The 27,290-nt window shown below is 42.0% G+C and overlaps 1 protein-coding gene across 4 annotated transcripts in view; it reads right to left on the reverse strand.

The window, feature by feature from the left end:
* Positions 1-1,093: 1,093 nt before the first annotated feature.
* The window catches only part of LMO3 (LIM domain only 3), a 119,532-nt gene continuing 93,335 nt past the window's right edge, over positions 1,094-27,290 (reverse strand). For all 4 annotated transcript variants that reach the window (XM_058190895.1, XM_058190896.1, XM_058190894.1 and 1 more), the window contains exons 3-4: positions 19,429-19,554; positions 1,094-2,773 (exon numbers count right to left, since the gene is read on the reverse strand). In XM_058190895.1, coding sequence (XP_058046878.1) covers positions 2,668-2,773; positions 19,429-19,554 — 232 coding nt within the window. In that variant the 3' untranslated portion in view covers positions 1,094-2,667. The remainder of the gene's footprint in view (positions 2,774-19,428; positions 19,555-27,290) is intronic.

Here is a 27,290-nt window from a genome sequence, read left to right on the forward strand (position 1 = left end):
CAGAGTGAATTTCTATGCAAATTTCTAAAACAATGCAAAGTACTACAGAAAGATGCAAGATTGTTTAAGAATGCTCTCCAAATGTTTTCCTGCAGATCGTTTGCCTAATGCTTACATATTTGTGCACTATTTATTTTTAAAATGGATCACAGCATTCCACCTTCTAAAGGAAGAATAATTGTGCTTCACTATGCCTATTAGTGGGGAAGGTGTAACTTAGATCGGTTCATATGACCTTGTGGATGAAATGAACCTGGCCCTCATGTGTGGGTATCGAAACCTTTTTGTAAAGATAAACCTGGCTACAGGAATTGCATAAAGTTGCCAGGTAGGGAAAGAAACCCTAAAAGGTTTTCTTTGGACTGCAACACCAAAAGGGAATATAGTTGTCCTCTTCCTAGTATAGACAGAATGAAGCATCACTTTGCTTGGCATCAGGATAACTGATGAACTGGTGCCAAGCCCTCTTAATTGGAAGACTGTGCTTAGAGCAATAGATCATGAAATTGGGAGCCCAGGAAGGTGCCCTGCTCAACTCACAATGCATTTATTTGAGGACTCCAAATGATGGCCAGAGGGCTGGAGAAGGAGTAGCCCTAATGTTACTACTCCAGGGGAAATTGAGCCTCTGTGGCTCAGACTGCTAATGCAGTCTGTTATTAACAGCAGCTGCCTGCAATTACTGCAGGTTCTAGTCCCACCAGGCCCAAGGTTGACTCAGCCTTCCATCCTTTATAAGGTAGGTAAAATGAGGACCCAGATTGTTGGGGGCAATAAGTTGACTTTGTATATAAATATACAAATAGAATGAAGACTATTGCTTGACATAGTGTAAGCCGCCCTGAGTCTTCGGAGAAGGGCAGGATATAAATGCAAATAAAAAATAATAATTGTGAATCTCCCCATTTCGGTTGGTGTTTTTTTCTGAACAGCTGTTGTGTACAATGCGAATGGCACCTTCATTAGACAGCTAGCAGTTGGCCAACAAAGAAGGCGATGGGAGATGGAGAACCACCAGTTTCAAATATTGCCATCCAATCCTTAGATTTTATTTCTTTTTAGACGTTCCCACCCCAACAATTTGGAATGGATAACAATAAATTAAGAAACAAACGAACGAACGGAAAAAAAAAATACAATATCCAGTTAAGTTTTGAGCAAACACATCTACAAAAGAACAGATGCTAAAAAACCTTAGGGCTCTACTGGAGGCGTTTCATTTGTTTCCACAAATGGCAGGCCAAAGCAAAACAGAGGATCGCGCTTCTGAACGATGAAACAGGGTTTTGGTCAGTCTCCGGCATGAAGGCACTGCCACCATGGTGGGACAGACACCGGTCCAGTTGTCTTGCATTAGCACATAGATAGCAACCTCAAGAGGGCACTCATGGTCAATATTGCAAGTTGGGATTGATCACACCATCTCTTAAAATCCACCGGACAAGATGAAATTTAGGAAAGACACTGAGGGTGTTTTTCTTTTTTAAAATAATATGCTCCTGTACAGGAGCAGAAATCACTATGCTACATTAAAATAACTTCAGAAATATTTATATATACACATATAAAATATCTTACATGACACCCAAAGGCACTGAATTGCGTTGGGGCTCAGCTCCTCATTCCCAGATATATTGGAAATGGAGAATATTATATTTTCTTAGGGAGGGTGTGGAGCACAGCAGCCCCCAAAAGAATGAAAGACCTGCTTGGAAAAAGTTGAAAACAGCCATGCCCAAATAATTATGGCAAAACGGGAAGTAATTTTCAATACGCAGAGTGAATGAAAAGAGCTAACATCATTTCTTTTCTTAAAGGAAAAAGTAGCAGCAGGTTTCCAACGATCTTCTAAAATATTTCGGACCACAGCAATTTCAGCACTGTCTGTTGCTAGCATTATAATCTAGTAAAAAGTTAAGCAATTCTAAAGCCCACTGATTTAAACAGAAGAGTTAAGCATGCACTTAAATATGTCCTATCCATTTCAGTGGAAGGAGGTACTTAACATTGGCTCAATCTCATCTGTTATTTTTAATTCGAATAGTTCAAGGGTCAATGTTGCACAGTTGTACAGCTTCCGATACAGAGAAGAATACAATGGGATGAGCTCTTAAAATCTCTTTCTCTCCCCCCCCCCCACCTTGCTTGTTGGTTTTACTAGAAAGATATAGTTTTTTCAAAATAGCTGGTAGATACAGAAAGCATAAATATATCATAAAGTTTAGACACCGATTGTACTAAATGCAACAATACAAAGAAGCAAACGGGAACACAAATAGTAACACAATAAAACTGTATTACATTTGTGCTTCAAATCTTACAATATATTATGTACATTAGTCCAAAATAAGCATCTCATGCCAAAGGACACAAAAGGGGAAAAAAAAAACCCATCCCAAAACCAGCAAGCCAAAATCAAAACTAAACTTTCAGCAGTATGTACAATATTTTTAATGGACATCCAGGCGCGAACAGGTGCAATTTTTTACTACAGATAAGTGCAGTTCTCTTTTTATTCCACAGGATCATTTTGTCTCCCTATATCTATGCTATTTAGTAGGTTCTGGTGTCATTTCTTATATACATGTTAAAAAGAGAAGGAAAGAACAGAAAGAAAGAGAAAACAACGATGGGCTTCCATAATCAGAGAAGTTTGGAGGGGCCGAATCAGCGGACTTGGGGTGCATAGCCCTCTTTCATTAAACCTTCTTCATAGTCCGTCTGGCAGAGAATCATGTTGTTCTTTAGGAAAAATTTGTCTCCCACGCAAAATCTGGAAATATAAAAGGGAAAAGAGATGATTCAGTTTGTATTGGATCCTATGACAAACGCTTCAAACCAGGAGGGGAACCTTTAAGATGGCCAACCACAATTCTTCATGTTTTTCTAGGGTCTCCTTATCTACATCCAGCCCTTTCTCCTCACAACCTCATCCCAACAAGTCTTAGAATGCTGACCTTCTATGCTGTTTGGTTGCTCAGGAAATCTTAACAACCAGAATAGGAATGGATTGGGACAGTGGCCCAGATTAGCAATAGCACTTAGACTTAGGTTTTACAGACCTCTCTAAGCAGTTTACAGAGTTAGCTATGGACCCCAACAATCTGGGTCCTCATTTTACCAACTTCGGAAGGATGGAAGGCTGAGTCAACCTTGAGGGTAAGAATCAAACTGCTGACAGTCGGCAGAATTAGCCTGCAATACTGCATTCTAACTACCGCGCCACCACTGCTCAATATACAAATTGATTGTATATTTGGGGTTTTTTTGTATGTAGGTTTCTGTGTCTGTTGTTTTTATATTTGTGATTTTTATTCAATTGTTTTATTTATAGCACTTAGCAATAGCACTTAGACTTATGTACCGCTTCACAGTGCATTACAGCCCTCTCTAAGTGGTTTTACAGAGTCAGCATATTGCTCTCGACAATTTGGGGCCTCATTTTACCTACCTCAGAAGGATGGAAGGCTGAGTCAACTTTGAGCCTGGTGGGATTTGAACTGCCAAATTGCAAGCAGCCGGCAGACAGAGGAAGTAGCCTGCAGTACTGCACTCTAACTATTGCACCACCGAGGCAGTGGTTATTTTATATGACCTAACAGAAAGGACTGCAGAAGGATCGGATTGTTGTATGGTGCCGAGTTGCTTTTGGTAAGACGGGTAGCTATACAAATTTGATTTATACATACATACATAAATAAAATATAGTTCATAGTTGATTGTCCGGGCTTGGAGGGATTATTACTGATCAAGGTTTGGGAAGATGTTTTACCCTATATCTTTGTGTGGCTTATGCTTCTGAATGAGTGGTTGACTTACGGTAGCATCAGTTCTTTTTTTATATATATAATATTTATTTTAATTTTTGCTATATAAAGAAAGTGCAACAACGTCAATGTCTATTGAAACAGTGTGATCTCTGGTTACAATTCTGAACTCAGGAGCACAAATCCTTCCTTCTGAACCATTCCACCAAGGTAGCCTTGCCAAGACATGGGGACTCAGCTTATGACCATAATTATATAGATAGCTTACGACCATAATTGAGCCCCAAATTTCCACCACTGAGCGAGACAATTGTTAAGTGAATTTCATCCCATTGTATGACCATAGTTGTTAAATGAATCACTGCCATTGTTAAGTCAATAACGTGGTTGTTAAGTGAAGCTGGCTTCCCCACTGACATAGTTGCAAAAAGTGATCACGACATTGCCACCGTCATAAATAGGAGTCAGTTTGCAAGTGTTTGAATTTTGATCCCGTGATCATGGGGAGGCTGCAATGGTTGTTAAGTGTGAAAAGGGGTCATAGGCCACTTTTTCGGTACTGTCAGGGATCACTAAATGAACTGTTGTAAGTGGACAACTTACCTGTACCTCAGTATTAATCTTTCAAAGCTCAGAAAATGTAAACACAAGATTAGTTGAATAGGCTCTTTATGTCCTTTTTCTAATGAAAGAAAAGCAGCTAGAGGCACAAGACAGAAGGGCAGAATCAATGGGCTCACCCCAATTTTCTCAGTTAGGGATGGCTGGATTCACACCGGTGCTAGATTTAGAAGGGTAAGGCCCTAAAGCCAGAGGTCTTCAAACTTGGCAACTTTAAGGCTTGTGGAGAATTCTGGGAGTTGAAGTCCACAAGCCTTAAAGCTGCCAGGTTTGGGGACCCCTGCCTTAAGTTATGTAATGCTTGCAGGCCCCTTGTTAAAACGTTACACTAGAAAGGCAAACTAATAGAGCCTTGGGCAAAAAAAATCAAAAATCAAAATCAAAAATCAAAAACATACAGCATATATGCCTTTTAGTTATTAAACAGCAAAGTATTAAAGTAAGAAATACAAATTAGTTTCAAATGAATGCATTTACTGATTACCCATTTATCATTTGGCTGGCTTGAGCTCCCATCTGTAGCATGCCTTAGAAACAGCAGTTAAATATACAGTAACTCTCAAAATAATTTTAAGAAACATTAAAAGGTTGCACAAAACATCGACAAAATAAGTAAGCAGGATCACTTTAGTTAACATAATTAGTAACGGAATTGTTAGCAAAAATCAGAAAAACCGATATTCTGAAATTTCACAATGCCCCAGGCTGCAGATACATTGCATTACGTCGATATAAATTAACCACGATTAGTTGGGTTTATACAACATGTGGAACTCTAGCCAAACAAACCACTTTATGGCTCGGTGAAATGTGAACTTAAAAATATAGGCGAAGGAGAAACACAACAACAGTTGTGGCTAAAACGTAATAACTGGGAGAAGTCAAAATCATCCATAATAAATAGAAATAATTTTTACAGTGAAAGAAAATTTCCAGGAAAATAGATGAAATGATACATCTGATGTTAGCTATTTATCTATCGCTTGCACACATGTGACAGATATAGATGCCATCAAATTAAGGTCTATGTCACCATGAGGTGCTACAGGAGAGCAGGTGATCTAAGTGTCAGAGCCCACTGTAACAACATTGCCAAAAAGGCATTAAGAGTTGTTAACCTAATTTTGCATAGCTTCTTCTCTAGTAATATTTTACTGCTAACTAGAGCGCACAGAACATTTGCTAGACCAATTCTCGAATACAGTTCATCTGTCTGGAACGCGCACTGCATATTGGACATTAATACAATTGAGCGAGTCCAGAGATATTTCAAGTCAGTCCTAGAGGAGACCAACCCTGACTGCTCTTTAGAAGGCCAGATCCTGAAGATGAAACTGAAATACTTTGGCCACCTAATGAGAAGGAAGGACTCACTAGAGAAGAGTCTAATGCTGGAAAAGATTGAAGGCAAAAGAAGAAGGGGGCAACAGAGAATGAGGTGGCTGGATGGAGTCACTGAAGCTGTATACGTGAGCTTAAATGGACTCCAGAGGATGGTAGAGGATAGGAAGGCCTGGAGGAATGTGGTCCATAGGGTTGCGATGGGTCGGATACGATTTCGCAACTAACAACAACAACAAGAGGTATTTCACAAGAAGAGTCCTCCACTCCTCTGCTCGCAACAGAATATCTTATGCCAACAGACTTGAAATTTTGGGCTTAGACAATTTAGAATTATGCTGCCTTTGGTCTGACCTAAGTGTAGAACATAAAATTATCTGCCAAAATGTCCTACCTGTCAATGACTACTTCAGCTTCAACCACAACAATACACGAGCAAATAATAGATACAAACTCAAGGTAAACTGCTCCAAACTCGATTGCAGAAAATACGACTTCAGCAACAGAGTGGTCAATGCCTGGAATGCACTACCTGACTCTGTGGTTTCTTCCCCAAACCCCCAAAACTTTAACCTTAGACTGTCTACTGTCCACCTCACTCCATTCCTAAGAGGTCTGTAAGGGGCCGTGCATAAGTGCACCTACGTGCCTACTATCCCTGTCCGAATGTCTCCTTTTATTTGTATCCGTTTCATGTATTCATAATCATGTTTATACTTACATCTAATACACCCTTGACAAATAAATAAATAAATAAAAATAAATCAATTAAGCAACGAAAGCTTTGAAGGGTTCCTTCTATCCCCATCTTTGATAATCCAAAACTGGGGCTCAAAAGAGGTAAAAATTGGCCTTTTTACAAAAACCCAAACTGTCTAGCACCGTGGCATGAGACGATGGTTTCTACAATGGGACTTTTTCTTCCTTCTTCTTCAAAAGAATGATCTCTTTAAATGCAGTCTGGAGAAAAGAGTGGACCATCCCCCCTGACGCAGCCAGGGGTCCTTCAGTCTACAGAAGCATTTAGCTAATGAATGGAGCTATTGGGGGTGGGGGTGGTATCATAATCGGTTTCTTACAGGAGGCTCCATCTATAAAAAGATCCTTGGAGGAACTGCCTGCTGCAGTCCCAATTAAATAATAATTTTAAAAAAAAGAGTCACCCAAATGAACTTTTTTTTTTTGCATTGACGTGGACAGATGAAAACACCTTTGCTAATTACCCACCCCTCCTAGAAGAATGAAATATTCTAGGAAATATTTTAAAAAGCAGAATATTATACCTTCCTGGATGAGAAAAGGAGAAACATGCTCTTGGAAAGCGGCCCCCACCTTTGTTAATAGCCCCAGAAAGACAAAAGACTCAGGCAAGCTTGAGGGACAACCTACAATGTTAGCTAAGACTCCCACCCCCTGGGAGTCTGACAGCCAATCAGGATACTCTTCCTGTGCCCCAGAAAGTTCAAAGCTCAGAAAAAGCATAAAACCAGGGAGCACACAGGATCTCAGCCCTTTTTTTCTGTTCAGGAACTCAAGCCATGTGATCCTGACCACCATTAAACCATCTTTCCAAGCAGCCTCCATGTTTCCAGTGTCTTTGTCCCCACTTGGAACTGAACCCAAATGGATATTTCTTCCAACATAACAACAACAAGAAGAGATATTTCACAAGAAGAGTCCTCCACTCCTCTGCTCGCAACAGAATATCTTATGCCAACAGACTTGAAATTTTGGGCTTAGACAATTTAGAACTATGCTGCCTTTGGTCTGACCTAAGCGTAGTACATAAAATTATCTGCCAAAATGTCCTACCTGTCAATGACTACTTCAGCTTCAACCACAACAATACACGAGCAAATAATAGATACAAACTCAAGGTAAACTGCTCCAAACTCGATTGCAGAAAATACGACTTCAGCAACAGAGTGGTCAATGCCTGGAATGCACTACCTGACTCTGTGGTTTCTTCCCCAAACCCCCAAAACTTTAACCTTAGACTGTCTACTGTCCACCTCACTCCATTCCTAAGAGGTCTGTAAGGGGCCGTGCATAAGTGCACCTACGTGCCTACTATCCCTGTCCGAACGTCCCCTTTTATTTGTATCCGTTTCATGTATTCATAATCATGTTTATACTTACATCTAATACACCCTTGACAAATAAATAAATAAATAAAAATAAATCAATTAAGCAACGAAAGCTTTGAAGGGTTCCTTCTATCCCCATCTTTGATAATCCAAAACCGGGGCTCAAAAGAGGTAAAAATTGGCCTTTTTACAAAAACCCAAACTGTCTAGCACCGTGGCATGAGACGATGGTTTCTACAATGGGACTTTTTCTTCCTTCTTCTTCAAAAGAATGATCTCTTTAAATGCAGTCTGGAGAAAAGAGTGGACCATCCCCCCTGACGCAGCCAGGGGTCCTTCAGTCTACAGAAGCATTTAGCTAATGAATGGAGCTATTGGGGGTGGGGGTGGTATCATAATCGGTTTGTTACAGGAGGCTCCATCTATAAAAAGATCCTTGGAGGAACTGCCTGCTGCAGTCCCAATTAAATAATAATTTTAAAAAAAAGAGTCACCCAAATGAACTTTTTTTTTTTGCATTGACGTGGACAGATGAAAACACCTTTGCTAATTACCCACTAGCAAAGCAGTCTTTAATTTGGCCTTAGATTACAATGTCCTTTCTCTCTCTCTTTCTTCCCCCCCCCCCGCCCCCCATAATCTTCCAAACTGCAACATTTTGGACCCAATTAAGAGCCGAAATAAATGCATGCATTGTTTACAGTACACTGAACAACAGAGTAGCTATGGGAATAGGCTGTATATGTACTTAATTGCAACAATTTAACCTTCAAATAGCAGGGTCTGGTGTAGCTGACCCAGGAAAAGTACACAGAATTATACACGCGTTGACCTGCCCAACCTTTGATAGCGGCTCCCTCGTATTTTATTAGTCAGTCACTCTCTAATGATGCTGGAAGCCGAAATCTGAGGGAATTGTCACCAAGTAAATTGTATACTGAAAAGAGGCCTTTAATGCTTTGTGAAGTTGTGAGGTTTTAAATGGAACAGCAGTTGGACTGATTTACATTTGTAAAGATTGGAATGCTAGACAAACAGCAAAGCCATTTATTTTCCAACTGGGTAGCTTTGGAAATTTATCCTTATGCTTGCTAAATAGAGAGAAGGGGAGAAAATAGTGTAATAAAAAAAAGTGAATTGAAAAGAATTAGCTTGGCTCCCGAAGGAAAATTGGACTGTTTATTTGCGGACTCTCACTCTCTCTCCTGCCCCCACCCCGCCAAAAAACCCCCCTCCAAACTTCAACCCACATTCCTTTCTCTTTCTGTCTTTCTTCCATTCGTGGATTAAAACCCATTCTCTATAAACACAGATTATAAAATGATCCTGAAAATGCTGGAGTTATTTATGGACAAATCAGTTTCACCAAACGGGTCTTATTTCCCAATTTGTAGTCTCCTGCAGCCTATTTTTATATTTCATTATATTTCTTACAGAACAAAGCTAAGAGACGGATCGAGGGAGCAAATCTTCTTTTATAGCTTCTCTTTCTTTTGTGTTTGGGTGGGCATTGCTTGTCCTCTGCAAAAAAACGATCAGGTTCTTGCCCTTTGAGAAAATATTCGTCCCACCCATGTATGTATATATAGTTAGATAAAAGCGACCCATGGGAAACCATGGAGATGCACAAACCATCGTCTAAATATAAAATGTGGAAGGAAAGTGTGAAATCCCATTCTTTCTACCAAGTCCATCGCTCATGCTAGAAAAAACAGAGAGTGATTCTTTCACATCATTTAGTGGACAAAAAACAACAACAACAAAAAAACCCACCAAAAACACAGCAAGTGTTTCATTTCTCCCTTGACAAGCACCATGGTGGGAGATAGTACAAGTTGCCATTTCTCTGTAAAAGTCCACTGATGAAGTCCATCAACTGAACCGGTTTGCCACCAGTTTGCTGGCTGCGCATAAGCGGTGCACACAAAACACAGGCTGTGCGCGATGAGCAATAAGCACCAAAAGCATGGAAAAAGGGGGCTTGGGAAAATAAGTATAACGGCGGAGGGGGGAGAACAGCTGTACCACGCAATTTAGATTCACTGGAAAGCAAGATTTCCTGCTTTCTACCGTGTTTCCCCGAAAAATCTTATTTTCTGTTGCCCCCTGTAATATGGCGTTGGCCTTATTATTGGGGGGTCCGGCAGAGAGAGGCTCCCTCCACGCGCCATCAACCCCCGTTCCTCCTACGGGAGGGAATGCGAGCGGCTTTAAGGTGCCAAGCTGCACAAGCACCTGTTCCCTCTCCCACTTGCGCACCTCCCAGGCCTCACCATGTCGATGTGGGTGAAGCCGGTGAGCACCCAGCTGGAAGCTGCTGGAAACAGAGAAGACGCGATCGGGCCAGCCGCCTGCTGCCAATCTTCCAGGAGCCGGGGCAGAGAGGTGGTGAACGGCGAAGGGAACTTCAGCCCCACATGGGGAGACCGTGTTGCTTCCCGCTCTATGGTTCCAACTCCATGTGGCTGTCCGAGCTCCCGGAAGACTCCAGAGCAAGCGGCTGGCCCAACCAGTCTCTTCTCAGCTTCCAGCCAGAGTTTGGAAGCTGCAGAGGAAGCCATCCTCAATGCTGGATAGGCACCATGTGGCAAGAAGTGCCGGGCGGCTGCTCTTTTGCAAGCAGGGCAGGAGTTTGCAGGTGAGGGGGATGGATGGATAGATGGATGGGGGACGGGTGAGTGCTAAGAACGCTGAGGGGAAAGAGAATGAGAGGCAGCTCCCGATCAGCTCAGCTGATCTGCGGGTCACAATTAAGGGGCCCAGCTACCATTAGCTGACCAGGGAAGGGAAGGACTGCCTCCTGTGATGGTCACAGCCACCCCTTCACTAGGGCTTATTTTTGGGGGAGGGTGTATATTTATGCCCACCCCAAAAATCAGGCTTGGCCTTATTTTCGGGACATGCCCTATTTTTGGGAAAACACGATAAGAGATTTTAAATCACACGGCACAGCTGACTGTTCGAAATACCGGTTCAGAGGAACTGGTAGATTCTTTTTACTACCGGTTCGTCCAAACTGGTAGTTTTTATCACCACTGCATCAGACCCAAGATAGGGCTGAAGTAGGCAGAATTTGTACCACAGCTCTCTCTCCCAATTCTAATTAAATTTCCTACCCATGCAAGTTCACAGGGGGAAACAGGAGAAACAGCTAAAAACAGCCAAGCAAGGGTTAACTGATTTATATTTAGGAGACAGCTAAGAAATCCCAGAGGAGTAGTCCAGACTGAGAAGCTGAAAGAGCACCTCAGAAGAAGTCTAGAGCAAGCCATGATCCTAATGTTGTCCGCATAATTAGCAGGAACCGAGCAAAACTCATGGAAGGCGTTTCCTTTTCCACCCTGCTTGCAAATCTATTTCAAGATCATATCTAAAAGGGAGTGTGTGCAGTGGCCTCTTTTCGCTTCACTTCCTATCAACTGGAGCAGTGGAGCAGTGTTAGCAATTCCAGCAACTGGAGCAGTGTTAGTGCCGAATAGGAAATGCTACCTCTGTATGTTGAATGAGAAATTCTGGGCTGTTATGCAGCCCTTCCCATTTTGAAACCAAAGAAGACGACTATTTGGCATTCCAAACACACTGGCCAGAAGTCACAAGCAGAAGTCTGGTGAGGGATCATACGCTCTCTAGAACAAGGACAAATGGAAGGTCAAAGAAAGTATCTCTTCAGCCATTTGAATAATGGGTTTCTAATCTTCAGAAAACTCGTTCTATCTGGAGAAGATAACATGAAGTTCCCTTTTAGTAAAGCAGTTAGTAAATACAGTTGCTTTGTAAACAGTTTTTAAACCAGTTTCCTGGTTTGAACCTCATGAGAAACTTAGTTGACAGGGAAGTTTGTGAAGGTTGCAGGTGAGAGAAATAAGGTGTGTGTGTAAAATAAGGCTGCTTTGCCACCTTATAAACCTTGTCTTAAATTAGACCTATCACCTATCCCAGGGGTCTGCAACCTTGGCTCTGTTAAGACTTGTGGACTTCAACTCCCAGAGTTCCTCAGCCAGCTTTGCTTTGCTGAGGAACTCTGGGAATTGAAGTCCACAAGTCTTAATAGAGCCAAGTTTGCAGACCCCTGACCTATCCTATCATCACCTATTTAGTCCATCAAGTATAAACATTACGTTTGGAGAGCCTATTTGAAGTTTCCAATTTCTACTTTTCGTATTTAAAACTTCTACCACTATAAAATAAATCTCTTATCATGCATTTTTACTTAAAAGGTTTTGTGTTTTTGTGTTTAAGGGACACAGTGGCTGAGTAGCTAAGACGCTGAGCTTGTCAATCGAAAGGTCGGCAGTTCAGCGGTTCAAATCCCTAGTGCCTCATAACCTAGCAGTTCGAAAGCACGTAAAAAATACAAGTAGAAAAATAGGGACCACCTTTGGTGGGAAGGTAACAGCGTTCCATGCGCCTTTGGCATTTAGTCATGCTGGCCACATGACCACAGACAGCGCTGGCTCTTCGGCTTTGAAACGGAGATGAGCACTGGCCCCTAGAGTCAGGAACGACTACACATATGTGCGGGGGGAACCTTTACCTTTGTGTTTTTGTGGGATGAAAAATTAACAAGAGATTGTTAATTATAGTTCTTTCCTTCAATGAAGCGTTAGAAATAGCAAATCCCTAGTTTTCAAAACATAAAAACACTAATCTTTAATAGTTTTCTTTGTACATTTTGTCTCATCTATCTTCCAACAAGCTCAGATTGGGACCTACTGTACGAAGGCAATACAGCTGCAGCTCACAAAAACACATCAAAATGTCCTGATTTTTTTGCTACAGTAAATTAACATGACCTGCTACCAATATCTATGCAAAAAGGAGATTAACAAACAAAACCGACCCAGCTCCCTTGCCTACAACCTACTGTAACTTCATGTCTTATGCTGAAGACTAATTATAATAAAATAAACTCTCAACATGTCTACAAAGGTGAGCTGAAAGGCTTTAAGCCAGATTTTTCTTTAAAAAGCCAGCAGCTTGGGAGGCATGATTCCGCAATTGAAGAAACGGAGTGCCACAACCAAGATGCAATTTTTTTTTTAAAAAAAGCAACACAATAACAGCAGCTTGACTGACTGTAGTTTCAAACAACCACAGTCAGATTGTGCGATCACCCAAACCTGGAGCTGCTTTCCAATGGATGCCTCTATTTATTTTTTCATTCTCATTCTAAGTCATGGACAAATTTATAAACCCAGTTCCAGGGTTGATATAAATTTTCATCCAGCTTAGAGCCAGGTGTGGCTGCCAGGTATGACTGCGATGGTGTGGTCCAAACTCTACCTTGTTTTTTTTTGTGCCTGACTTTGATCATATCATCAACTTGACTTTTTGGACCATAAAGGTAAAGGTTCCCTTCGCACATATGTGCTAGTTGTCCCCGACTCTAGGAGGGCGGTGCTCATCTCCGTTTCAAAGCCAAAGAGCCAACGCTGTCCAAAGACGTCTCCGTGGTCATGTGGCCGGCATGACTAAACGCCGAAGGCGCACGGAACGCTGTTTCCTTCCCACCAAAGGTGGTCCCTATTTTTCTACTTGCATTTTTTACGTGCCTTCGAACTGCTAGGTTGGCAAAAACTGGGGCAAGTCACGGGAGCTCACCCCATTACACGGCACTCGGGATTCAAACCACTGAACTGCTGACCTTTTGATCGACAAACTCAGTGTCTTAGCCACTGAGCCACCGTGTCAGTTTTGGACCATACCTTGTGGTATAGGGTGAACATCTGGGAAGAATCTGCACTGGAATCCATAGCAAGTCATAGCATACCTCTAATAACTGCCTTGTCTTACTTGAAACTTCTACTATTGGATGATCTGGCCATGGTCTACACAGTTTGTGCTATTTCTTCTAAATTTGGAACTCTCCTTTTCTGTAGTCTGAAGGTTTACAAAATTTAATCCCCTGCTTTGGTAGCAGAAGCCATAGTGGCATCATTGTGTTTACTCTTGTAACAAGGTTTTCAAGGGGCAGAAAACCCATTCCCCAATCCAACCTCCTTTCTCTCCCAAGCCTGAAGAAACTTTGCCCCCTCATTTGTTCTGGGGTCCCGTTCTGCTTTTTCAAAAAGCAACAGGACTTCATTGTTCCTTAAAGACATTTCACTTCTCATCCAAGAAGCGTCTTCAGTTCTAACAGAACTGAACTGACTGAACTGAAGACGCTTCTTGGATGAGAAGGAAAAACAAAGTTCAGCTGCCTTTTGAAAAAGCACCTTTGGGATAACCATGACCTGGATGACTGAGAATCTCCATAAACATTTTGTTCTGAGGGTATCAAAGATTACCTGCCTTGCTTGACTGCTAAAGATTAGTTGTCTTCTCCGGTAAAGAGCTTTTTATCTTACAGAAGCGAGAAGACAATAACTAAGTGCTAATTGTGCATAACCAATGCTAAAGATATGCAGCTGAGGCACCGAATAAATGGAGCGAACAAGTAGGGGTATCTATTAGGCACATTTAATAAAGACCCTGGAAGAGTGGTTGGAGGAATGACAATGGGAACGACTTTTGAGTCTCAATTCAAAAGAGGCTGCAATTATTTCTTCCTTGAGTAGATCTTCCTCCTGGTGGGGAAAAACTGACCTTATTTTGAATGCAGACTCTTTAGTTCTGCATCAAAACAAGCTTGATGTATAGGAGCTGTAAATGGGTCTGTAACTTCTAATTGCTTAGCATTATTACATTGTTTAAACAGTGGTTATTACTTGTCTGATATTTTAATTTTCTGCACAACGTGATGAGAAAGGTCAATTTAGCTTTGTTTTAGAATGTAATTGTAGAAAGCTGTAATTATGCCAGCTGCACAATTCACACTGCATGGGGGAGGAGGGGGGAAAGTTAACTACAGTTGGGGAAAAAAAGAACTTACTACAACCCTATCAAAGAGCATTACTTTACTGCCCCATGCTTAGTTCCGGTTACTGTCCCTTTTTTGCAGGCTCATAAATCAACTCTTTTTCCCCCAAATAAAGCTGCGTGCCAACATGGATGTGTCCACCAGATACATATATGCACGCACACTTGAAATAGAATTTAAATGTTTGGCATTGCAGCTTCTGGAAAACTCAACGGATGCGAAAAATAGGTAGGTTAGGAATTTGCCTTGTAAAGGAAAGGGTAAATACAGGTAGTCCTCAAATTCTGACCATAATTGAGCCCAAAATTTCTGTTGCCAAGTGAAACATTAACTGAGTTTTGCCCAGGGGTGAAGTGTAAAAGTTGTTACTACCAGTTCTGTGGGCAGTACTGTTGTAAAACGGCCGAAGAGGTTGTAAAAAAATGCTTTTAAAAGGCTCCTCTGACGATCCAAGCTGAGCCGTGTGTTCATCAGAGGCCTTTTTTTTTTTACTTTTAAAATCATTTCTTCAGCCGAATAAAAAATGCTTTTAAAAGTAAAAAAAAAAAAAACAACCTCTGATCGCGCAGCTCAGCTGGGCATGGGGGGGGGGAGGGAATTTTGCTACCGGTTCTCTGAATCACCTGCCACCATCGCTATCAGATCGGGTAATCTGGTCTGAACTGGGAGCATTTCACCCCTGGTTTTGCCCTATTTTATAACGTTTCCTGCTACATTTGTTAAGTGAATCACGGCAGTTGTTAAATTGATAACACAGTTAAATGAATCTGGTTTCTCCATTGAATTTGCTTGTCAGAAGGTTGCAGGAGGGGATCACATGAGTCTGGGATACTGCAAAACCGTCATAAAAGTGAGTCCGTTCTCAAGCATCCGAATGTAAATCATGGGACCATGGGGATGCTGCAATGGTCATTAAGTGTGAAAAATGGTCATAAGCCACTTTTTTCAGTGTTGTTGTAACTTTGAACGCCACTAAATGAGCTGTTGAAGGCGAGAACTACCTGCAGCTACTTCATCAACCATCCTACTCCCAACACAGGATTAATTCAAGGTAAAATTTTGTGGCTCGCGAGTTGTAGGTTTGTTAGCATGCAATGGTGTGAAACCGGTAGCACTAACATGCTCCAAATTGCAGTTAGAAAGTAAACATACGAGTATATGGTAAGAAAGAGAATAGTTGGAGTGGTATTAAGACAGGAGTGCATTTGGTGTATGGGAGAAGGCACCGATTGGGAACCATCTGAGATCTCAAAGCATAGCCAGAGAAAAATGGCATCCAAGTTCTTTTCTTCTTCCTCAAATTGAGATCACATCGCTTGTTTTTTTCTGATTCTTTGGCAAAACTCTGGAAGAGTGATCTTCTAGAATCATGGTGGAGGACCCCAACGCTTGAATGGCGCGATGGGTAGGTATGGTTGATCTGCCTTCTGTGACAATTAGCAGGTGGGTTACAGACACCTTTGAGAGATTATATTATGTATATGTGATGCTCCTTCACTAAATCGATCTAGTGTTTGGCTTTAAAATAATTATCAACATTGGTTAGGGCAGGGAGCCTAACTAGGCTGGCTGAAGAATTTTGGGAATTGAAGTCTACAAGTCTTAAAGTTGTCTAGTTTGCAGGCACCTGGATTAGTGAAAAGGTGTAAACAGCTGACTTAAGTTGCACTATAAACAAACTGAAGTTAAGAATACATTTTGAATTGCTATGTTGGCCTATGACTAATAAACATAGAATGTGCTATGTTGGCCTATGACTAATAAAGACTTGCTTTGACAAAAATCTCAATCCAGGTTGGCCCTGCTCCCTGAACCCTTTTTATTTTTAAAAACTCAACTGATCAATTCTCTTGCAATTACTTCTTCTGCAACTTGAGTGACTGATTCCAAGCACACGTAAAATGTGTGTTTCTCTTATAGTATTGCCCTCTTTCACGCCACCAGGTTTGTTTTCGTTGCTGTTAACAGAAAATGTGATCCAGAGTGGTTCCAACCCGCCTCTCCTAAACACCTCATGTGAAACAGATCTCTACTGTAAAGCAGACTGAGGAGAAAGCAAATAAATTCCGGAGTATATTTCTTTTCGGGATATGGAAATGTGATGGCTCATAGACTTTGCAGCAAGATAAAAGGGGTTCAGTTTGGCAAAATTTTAATTGCAGAGATTGAATTCAATCCAATATTTCTACTACTACTATCTTCTTTAATTTAAGCTGTGCACATATATGTGTGTGTGTGTGTGAGAGAGAGAGAGAGAGAGAGAGAACGAGAACCTCTGGTGAGGCTTAGAGTCTTATTCATTATTTTGTATCAATTTAAAATCTACTTTTCATCATTAAAATCAAATCTCAAAGCAGTTGGGGGGGGAGAGAGCTCGACATTGGACCACTGGGACTATTTCTTCCTATGGAAGGCAATTTTCTCTAGGAATATGGTTAGGGAAATTAAGATATAAATATGATTACGCCTGACACCTTCAGTCCCAAAGAACCTCTAAGTCTCTATTCCTACCATTTTTTTTTCTTTTTTTGAAAAAAGGAATAACTCCTTTGAGTTGAATTTAACTCTGATGATTTCCTGGTCACATCCATCTAATTTTCTCAGAAATAATATGGAAATTATTTGCAATCAACACATTTCAGAATAACTTTTCACCTTCCTACTCCAGAGTCATGAGTTTTCCTGCAAACTTCCCTTCCCGGGAGTAGAAAAGTCTACCTCTGTTTATCTTTTAAAGATCAGTCAAGGTTGGGCAGATGTTACTACCTTATATTCTTGAGAAGCATTCCTAACTCTCATAATTGATAAAGGCAAAACAAATGGGTTTTTTAATGGTTTATGGCTTAAACCACATTGCTTGATTGACTGATTAGGTGCCATCAACTCATTGCTGACTCTTAGCAACCGCAAAGATTTTCTCCATGATTTGAAGCATAGCTCCACTAATATTATTATCTGAACATTACATGCTGATTTTCTAAAGAGCCATATAGTAATCCCTCTCCAAGTTTCACGAAGAGTAATAATCTCCTGCTATAAATTAGAGCTTAATTTTCTATTGCGTCTATTGGAGTGTCACCATGTAAGATAATGCTTTCCGTATATATAGAATTAAGCCTGGTCTTTTTCAGCATTTCCCTTGGTCTCACCATAAGTCAGCAGCTCACTTTTACCCATGAATAACATGCCATTTCTTAGATGAAACTTTCTGAACCTGGCGCCCTCCAGATGTCTTGGATCCGACTGAGACTATATGAGAGTTAAAAAATCCAATATATCTGGCACTGAGAGAATGCTGTCCTAGGAACATGTGGTTAAGTACAACTTAAACATAAATAGAGAAATGGAAGAGGCTTGTCAGGAATGAAGTTGAACCGATATCTATGCACTCTATTGTAAAGAACTAGTAAGAACTTATTTTGTTACAGGAAACGAGCTGTTTTCAAGAAATCTGAATTCTTCCTTTTATGGTTTACTCATGCATCCATTGTACATTTTAGCATAGCGTCACCTTGAGCTAAAAAGACTAAAATATTAAAAATCTTCCAGAGGGCCTCTGGGGAAGTGGGGAAGGCCGTTTTCGCCCTCCCCAAACTCCTAGAAAGGCTCTGGAGCCTGGGGAGAGAGAAAAACAGGCCTACCGGGCCCACCAGGCCATCACGTGCCAAGAGCGATGGGGGGAGTGGGGAGGGGGTTGTGTCCGCATGCACGGGGCACATAAAATTATGGGTGTGGGCACACATGCGTGCGACCCCCTCTCCCCCCACTCCTGGCACGCGATGGCAAAAAGGTTAGCCATCACTGCACTCGCAGACATGAACCAGATCTCTAAAAGAAAGAGTAAGCACCCTGTTAAATTCCTGCTCGGAGATGAGGGTTTTCATCCATCCTCCTTAACTATCAGCTCATCTTTCTCCAATCTGGCGCCCTCAAAATTCCCAGGGGGCACAGGAAGCTTATGGATAGAAAGAGATAATGCTAGATCTACTAAGTCCTCACTATGGTTCCCTTCCCGTGTGCTGCAGCTGGAACCCATCAACTAGTACGGTAGGAGCAGCTGATGTTGGCGGTGCCAGCACCTTCTTCCTTTCTTTACTCAGTGGATGTTAGACGCTTCTGTTCATTTTCTCTGAAACCCCGGGGCAGGTTGTTGATTGCAAGGCATAGCCTAATCAAAGTTACGATTAAATCGGGAAGTAGAGCAGATGAGCCTGAGATTTATACCCATGATGAGATACTCTGGTTCATGATACATCTGAATATCATCCGAAGGATGGGATGGAAGAAGTGAAGCCATTCCTTATCTTACTTTTTAATCAAAGTAAATTCAGCCCAGAGCCCATTGGCAAAAATCTCATGCCTATGGCTGTTCTTTTCTAAACAGAGCCAATCGGCATCAGCCCATGGAAATACATTGAAAAGTCTGTTAAGGTATTTAAATTTACTAGCTGGAGCAGTGGGGTTGTGAAGTGAGCCAGGACACAGAGTTGTGATTGATTGACTGGCGTGCGTGAGGCAATCTGTGCTGTGATTGGTTGCTATGGGTGTGAAGGGGGAGTTCCCCCTTTTTCCCCGCCTTTTTTCTCCTGTGTGCTCTGTGATTTACCTCATGATGCTGCTGTTTGCCTGACTATCTTGCTTTCTGTATATATAGAGGTCAAATATATTTATTTATATAAAACTACATGTTTGTGTCGGCGTCTCTGGCTTCATTTGGACACTGGCTGCGCGATTCCCTGACCAAGTCTCTTACCTCTGATTACACAGTTGACACGCAAAACAGTCCAAGTGGTAAACGTTGTCCTTGGCTCTCATCACCATCTCAAACGCAGGGATAAGCTTGCTACAGGCTGCACAATTTCCAGTCACACCAAATAACCTGTCGATAGTGGGGGGGGGGGACAGAGAAAGAAACAAAGATCGGCTGAGCAAAGAAAAAAGGCGCCCAAGAATCAATCAGAACAGAGCTCAAAGGGACCTTGGAGGTCTTCTAGTCCAACCCCCTGCTCAAACAGGAGTTCCTGCTGCACCATTTCAGACAGGTGGCTGTCCAGTCTCTTCTTAAAATCCTTCAGTGATGGAGCACCCACAGTTTCTGAAGACAAGCTGTTCCACTGGTTAATTGTTTGCAACCACCGTAATGTAATTGTCTCTAGAAGAACTGTTACTAATCTGAAGTGCATTAAAGTCTTACCACGTCAAGATGGGAGGGGGAAAAAAAAGGAAGTTAAAAAAGAGATCACATTAGTGAGCAGTATACACGCAGCCATCGGTTTCAAAGTGCAGCACGAAAAAGGTTGAAGATTTGAAAAGCAGCCATGGGACCACGTTGCAACAACTATGGCCTTGGTGCTGTTTATTTATAATATGCATGCACTTGAGCATAAGAAGAAATAATACTTTGGGCCTGGTGGGGAGAAGCTAGTCTCCCAGTCATTTTTGACACCTAGTGCTAAAAGCTTTACCATTATTAAAGAGCATTTTATGAAGAAGTCATTTAAAGTGTCAGAAAGCATTAGTGGTTCATGCACCTTCCAACCCTAAGCAATGCTTATAGCTATGATTATGTTATAGAAGGAGCCTATTAAAGTAAATGAGGCAGTCAACTATATATAGCCACATTAGAAATGCTGGTATATTATACTGTGGGAGCAATTTTAAAACTCGATTGAAATGCTTTAACTTTAAGCTCTGCCATGCTACTCTTTGTTCCAACACATTGAAAGAAGATTAGGCCCCACCTTGCTAGTTATTTGTTTTTATTTACTTTTCAATGTTTGAACCGCCCATCTCCCTTAGATGCTACTTCGCCAGGAAACCCCAACAATGTGATAGTGATGTTTTCTGGGTTTTATCTTGTGGGTCTTTAATGCTGTATGATGCTGTTTGCCAGTTGGGTGGCCATGTAAATTTAATACCGTATATGAACAGATAATTAATAAATGACACCTTAAAGCAACGCTAATCTTTATCACCTAAGGATCCCAAAAGGACTACCCTTAACGGTATGACTCTGGATCATGCATTAACAAGAGAATACAGTAGACGGAAAACAGATTATAATAAAAGCTCATTAAAATAATAGCTATCCACAAACACTCTAAGGGCCAAAAGCCTGTTGGAAAAAAAAACAAACAGATTTTAGGGCTTGCTTGCTTTATTTATTTTTCCTGCTTTTATTATTTTTGCAAATAACTCAAGGCAGCAAACATCTCCAACACACCTTCCTGGTCCCATTTTCCTCACAACAACTCTGTGAGGTAAATTGGGCTGAGACAGAGTGACTGGCCCAAGGACACCAAGCTGGCTTTCATACTTAAAGTGAGGCTAGAATTCACTGTCTCCTAACAACTGGCCCAAAGTCACCTGGTTGGCTTTCATGGACTAGAATTTACCGTTTTTTGGTTATTGGCCCAACGTCATGCAGTTAGCTTTCGTGGCTAAGGTAGGACTAGAACTCACCGTCCCCCACTTTCTAGACTGGTACCTTAACCACCAGACAAAACTGGCCTGCTTCCATGGGGAGGATTGCTGGAGCCAATATTACTTCCAAGGACAAAGTGTGTTGGCCATTAAAAATGGTGTCTTGGTAGCTAATCCAGTTCAATGTAGTACCTCACACAGAGGAGAGATCAACAGCCCTCCTCTCCAGATGACTGACTAGATTGGATAAGCTAACTCATGCTTGGCAAGGTTTTCCCTAAACCATGCTGGATTGCTTTATAGTGGTGGGTTTGCTAGCGGTTCTCCCCAGTTCGGGAGAGCCGGTAGCGGAAATCTTGATGTGAGAGTGAACGGTTCATTCCTAACATCAGCTGGGTCCTCCTGCCTGCCCCCACACTATACCTACCTTTATTCCTTTGTTTTTAGCTCAGCTGTAAGGCGCGGTAAAGTGGATTGCCATGCCTCAGCTGTTTTTTTCACTCAATGCACTTGCGTGAAACACAAGCTTGGCGCATGCCAAACGGTGGTAAAACTGGTTAGAACCCACCACTGCAGTAACCCATCCCTTGAACTGAAACTGGAAACTTGAGATAGCCAGTGGAGGACATGTATTATTCTACAATAGCTGATTTCCCCAGCTAGTAGCTACCCAACCATCCTAGCCTATTTAACCTGATTTATCTTTACTTGTAAGGCTTAACCTGTTTTTTAACTCTGTTTTTAAGCTATGTTTTTATTCATGCAGTTATATGGTCTCATTATGGTGTTGTAAAGGCAGGTGAGGTAGTAATTTAATAAATACGAATAAGTAAAAATTATATACTACCCATGCAGCTACTAAGTCTGCTCTACTAGCAACCCCACACTGTGTATGCGGGCAGTGTAATTATCATCACAGAAGTATTCAGCGTTACGTGCTTCTATCAAGCATTGTGTGGCGAGTTAGCCTAGAGGGGAGGTGTTGTGTCAGAGAGGCAGACAAGCCATCCGATGGAAATAAAGTAAGAAAAATGCACATTCCTTCAATATTCATCTATCTCTGAAGCAGGAAGAAGGAGGAAAAACAAATCTAGATTTAAGAGAGTGATGAGAAAGCAGATTGATGGAGATACTGTTGTTTTGTTGCTAGTGTTGTGTAGTCTGGAGATATGTTGGACAATAAAGGGACAGACCAAAACAGAATAACAGAGTTGGAAGGACCTTGGAGGTCTTCTAGTCCAACCCTCTGTTCAGACAGAACCCTATACCATTTCAGACAAATGACTGTGTCCAGTTTCTTTTTAAAAGACTCCAGTGATGGAGCAACTACAACTTCTGAAGTCAAGTCATTCCACTAGTTAATTCTTCTCACTGTCAGGAAAATTCTTCTTAATTCTAGATTGGAACCTTGATCAATTTCCATCCATTGCTTCTTGTCCTGCTTTCAGGTGCTTTGGAGAATAGCATTTACACTTGTATACCGCTTCACAGTGCCTTAAAGCCCTCTCTAAGCGGTTTATAGAGTCAGCATATTGCCCTCAACAAGCTGGGTCCTCATTTTACCAACCTCGGAAGGATGGAAGGCTGAGTCAACTTTGAGCCCGTGAGAATCGAACGGCCAAAGTGCTGGCAGGTGGCAGTCAGCAGAATTAGCCTGCAGTACTGCATTCTAACCACTGCGCCACCATGGCTCATAGGTTGACCCTCTCTTTTTTGTGGCAGCCCCTCAAATATTGGAACACTGCTATCAAGTCACCCCTACTCTTTTCTTTTTACTGGATTAGACATACCCAATTCCTGCAACTATTTTTATATGTTTTAGTCTCCAGGCCCTTAATTATCTTTGTTGTTCTTCCCTGCACTATTTCCAGAGCCTCAACGACTTTTTAAATATATATTTTATATATTGCGGTGACCAAACCTGATGCAGTAGTCCAAGTGTGGTATTACCAAGGCATTATAAAGCAGTGCTAAGATCATTGGGTGATTAGGAGTCTGCTAACCCTTTGCAAATTAGGTGTGTGTGTTTGTGTGTGTGTGTGTGTGTGTGTGTGTGTGTGTGTGTGTGTGTGAGAGAGAGAGAGAGAGAGAGAGAGAGAGAGAGAGAGAGAGAGAGAGAGAGAGAGAGAAAGAGTCACCAGACATTTGAATGCATTGTTCAAAACTGAACTATGGATGTTTTTCCCACAAAACTGATATTAAAAGAAATAAATTTTAGCTCCCCACACATTCAGGAAGAATGGTTATTTTGGAATGCTTATTATAAATTATTATAAATGCAAAATTATAAATTTTGGGTTTGGGCTTAACTGTTCAACATCTATATGAAGCCGTTGGGGGAGATCATCCGTGGTTTTGGGGTGAGTTGCCAGCTGTACGCTGATGACACTCAGCTGTACATTTCCACCCCGGATCACCCCAACGAAGCCGTCGATGTGATGTCCCGGTGCCTTGAAGCCGTTCGGGTCTGGATGGGGACGAACAGACTTCGACTCAACCCATCCAAGACGGAGTGTGTCGTGTCCCACTCCTCCGTTGACGGCCGGGTCAGGGAAATCCGAATCAGGCTTGCCTCTGCAGCTCTGCCCAAAGTCCTAGCAAAGTCCTCAGAGCAGGCAGGAGACCAGTAAGTGACTTCAGCAAGATAAGTTCGACTTTTGCCTGACTCAGAGACTGCCAGAAAGCAGATCCTTTATATAGGCCATGGGGTGTGGCTCCATGACTCAGCACTCATTAAGGCCTGCCCCTCCCTTCCTTCTGTTGCCTCCGCCTGTCCAATCTTCTGATGCGAGGGTCACTCCAATCAGCTGTTGGTAATAAACCCTCCTCAGGCTCACATGCTGTGGAGGAGGGGGAGGGGTCTAGCTGCTCCATTTGCCTGGGCATGGAGTCAGGGCTGGGGCCGGGAGGTGCTCCTTCTTCTGCAGTTTGTCTGGGCATGGAGCCAGGACTGGGGCCGGGAGGCATACATTCCTCCGTGTTCGGGAGCAGATAAGAAGGCCCCGGCTGCTCTGAGGGCGGGCAAGACACAACAGAGTGGCTGTGGATGCGGGCGTCCCGGTACAGTCAGCTAGTTCCGTCGCTGACTGTGGGGGGCGAGTCACTGGCCCCCAGGGAGTTGGTTTGCAGCTTAGGCATTCTCCTGGATGCACGGCTGTCGTTGGAAGAACACTTGACGGCTGTTGCCAGGGGAGCTTTTTATCAGGTTTGCCTGATCCGCCAGCTGCGTCCCTTCCTGGACTGGGACTCGTTATGCACGGTCACTCATGCCCTCGTTACCTCCCGCCTGGATTACTGCAATGCTCTCTACATGGGGCTCCCCTTGAAGAGCACCGGGAGACTTCAACTGGTACAGAATGCGGCTGCGTGGGGGATAGAGGGAGCGTCTCGGAGCTTCCATATAACACCTCTCCTGCGCAAGCTGCACTGGTTGCCGGTGGTCTTCCAGGTGCAATTCAAGGTGTTGGTGATCACCTTTAAAGCGCTCCATGGCATGGGACCAGGTTACTTACGGGACCACCTACTGCCACCAATAGCCTCCCATCGACCTGTGCACTCCCACAAGGAGGGTCTCCTCGGGGTGCCGTCAGCTAAACAATGTCGGCTGGTGGCCCCCAGGGGAAGAGCCTTCTCTGTGGGGGCACTACCCTATGGAACGAACTGCCTCTGGGGCTACGCCTTCTTCCCGACCTCCGGGCCTTTAAGCGCGAGCTCAAGACTTTTTTGTTTCACCGAGCAGGGTTGGCCTAAGGGTAATTTTTAATTGGGTGGTTTTATTACTTGTTATTTTAATATTCGCCCTATGGTTTCAGATTTTTAAATTTCAAATATTGTGTTTTAATTTTTGTATATGTCTTTTTAACTTGGTTGCAAACCGCCCTGAGTCTTCGGAGAAGGGCGGTATAGAAATGTAAATAATAAATAAATAAATAAATAAATAACTCATGGCCCATGTTTGCCATCAATGCCAATGTAAAGCTACTTAATACATCTAAATAGACTTTCTTTTTCTGGAAAAAGGAATGCTATTCTTTGTGCATAACCTGCTAATGCCATTTGCGAGTATGATAGAAAATAGATGAAAATGCCACATCCGCCCCTTTGCTTTTTTGCTCTTCAACATCAGGCTGACAGCAGAAAAATATAATGGCTCTCCAGGGAAATTCCAAATTAAAAACAGTTTTAAGGTAATGAATTCAAAGGTCCTATACGAGGAATCTCGGGACTGACAACACAGACAATGAATATGAGACCTGTTTTGTAAACCTGTATCACCCAGGCCAAATTGAATGAGTAAGAAATCAGTAAGAATTCCTTGCTATGCACAATTTGAATAACATCCCAGAATATCTGCATATACCCATAGACCCCCCTCCCCCCCCACACATACACACAAACAATTTTTACTACATGCGACTCACACCTAGGTATGTTGGGCTGAAACTCCTGGTATGCATGACCAAATCCTATTTCCTTGAGAATTGTAAGGAGTTGCTGTCCAGAATGAAGGAAAGCATCATTTGAAAGGCTGGTTTAAGTCATTTTTTATGTCCTAACCTATCCTTCCCTCCCTTCCTTCCATTGCACTGATGATGTTACCTAGTTTGGCAATGAAATGGCCACAAGAAAACCCAAACGCTCAGACAGCACCAAGGTCCTCTCAGTTCAACCTTGGACCTATAAATATTATCTTCTTTAAATTTCAGTCTCTACAATAAACTTTCAGCTTCAACAATTGCTATCCGGACTAACTTGAACATTGTGGTGTCACATAACACATTCTTAGTATGACAGCATTACACAAATCAGCCAGGGTTGAGGGATATTTGTTGTTACCAACAGCCCTGAGACACTTATGAAACGGGACCTCAATGAAGCCAGGAGGTATTGTATGCTTAAATTCTGTGCTATCGTAGGCATTATCCTTTGTTGGAACTTACTAAACAGATGGTTAATTACTGTGGATTCCTTAATCTGAATACTTTAATTGGGCAACCAAATGGATTCAGTGACCTAAATTCCCACTTTCAACAGCCAGTTTGTACACGCATCTGGGCTAAACTGAATGATTTGTAATACATCAGCACTTCAATATTGAAATGAGTGAAGTGGAAACTGTGGATACAATTCTTCTTTTTATTTTTAATCTAAGGTAAAATCAAATGTCTATTAAACACACAGAAATCCAGATGCTCCATTTGGGGATGACCAAGGGATCGTCTAGTCCAGCTCATAATTTCATGAAACGAGGCCTTCTCGGTGGTTGCACCAAGATTGTGAAATAGCCCCTTTGCTTTCCTCAGTAGCCTAAACTTTTGTTATGTAAATGGTTATCTGCAGGATGTCTATGTGTATGCGTCAATTTATTTATTTTATTTATTAATCAAATTATATGGCTGCCCGTCTCACGGAAAGTAGCTCTGGGCAGCATACAACACAATCAATTTTCTCAAAATAGGGAAAGTGATTAAGTGAATGAATCCTGCTTCTTTTTAATGCAGGTATACAGGCTAAAAGGGATGGGGGTGGGCTTTGATTGCCCAGTAGGATCCCCTATTTTGATGTCGCTAGCCCCTCCTATAGGCACCCGTGTGTGAAAAGCTGAGCTCTGTTACAATTCTGCCTTTGTTGGCCTTTTAAAACGTGCTTTAATTCTACTTGGCTTTATTCAATGTATTTTCACTTTATTTTACAATGTTGTGATTTTACAGCTTTGGTCAGCCACAAATAATACCATAAAATCTTTATTACTGCCAAAGGCCAGCAAAACAAACTTTTGATAAACAATGATTAAAGACGATTGTTAAAAAAAAAACACCTAATAAAATTCCCATGAGTCATGGGGTGTCCTAAATACCAGAATAAAATTAATCCATAATCTTGCAAATCTGTAGTGAGATTATGAAGATTATCATTGAAAGCTTGCAATGACATCCCACGATTTGGCTATTTTATTTTTTCCGAGATAGCATAGTAATGCCCAAAGCTTGAAAAATCGCTGATCCTTGGTTTTTATAGTGTTGTGAGCCTCTATCAGTGATGAATACACTTAAAAAAAAAGGCCTGAGAAGAAGCTTCAAAAAAATTAAAGGCAACCAAACCCTCAGGCGATTACTAGCAGTCCTTGATATATGACCACAACTGAGCCAAAATTTCTGTTGCTTAACAGTTGTTAAGTGACTTTTGCCTCAT

The sequence above is a fragment of the Ahaetulla prasina genome, chromosome 7 (genome assembly GCF_028640845.1).
Source record: "Ahaetulla prasina isolate Xishuangbanna chromosome 7, ASM2864084v1, whole genome shotgun sequence".
Lineage (NCBI taxonomy): Eukaryota > Metazoa > Chordata > Lepidosauria > Squamata > Colubridae > Ahaetulla > Ahaetulla prasina.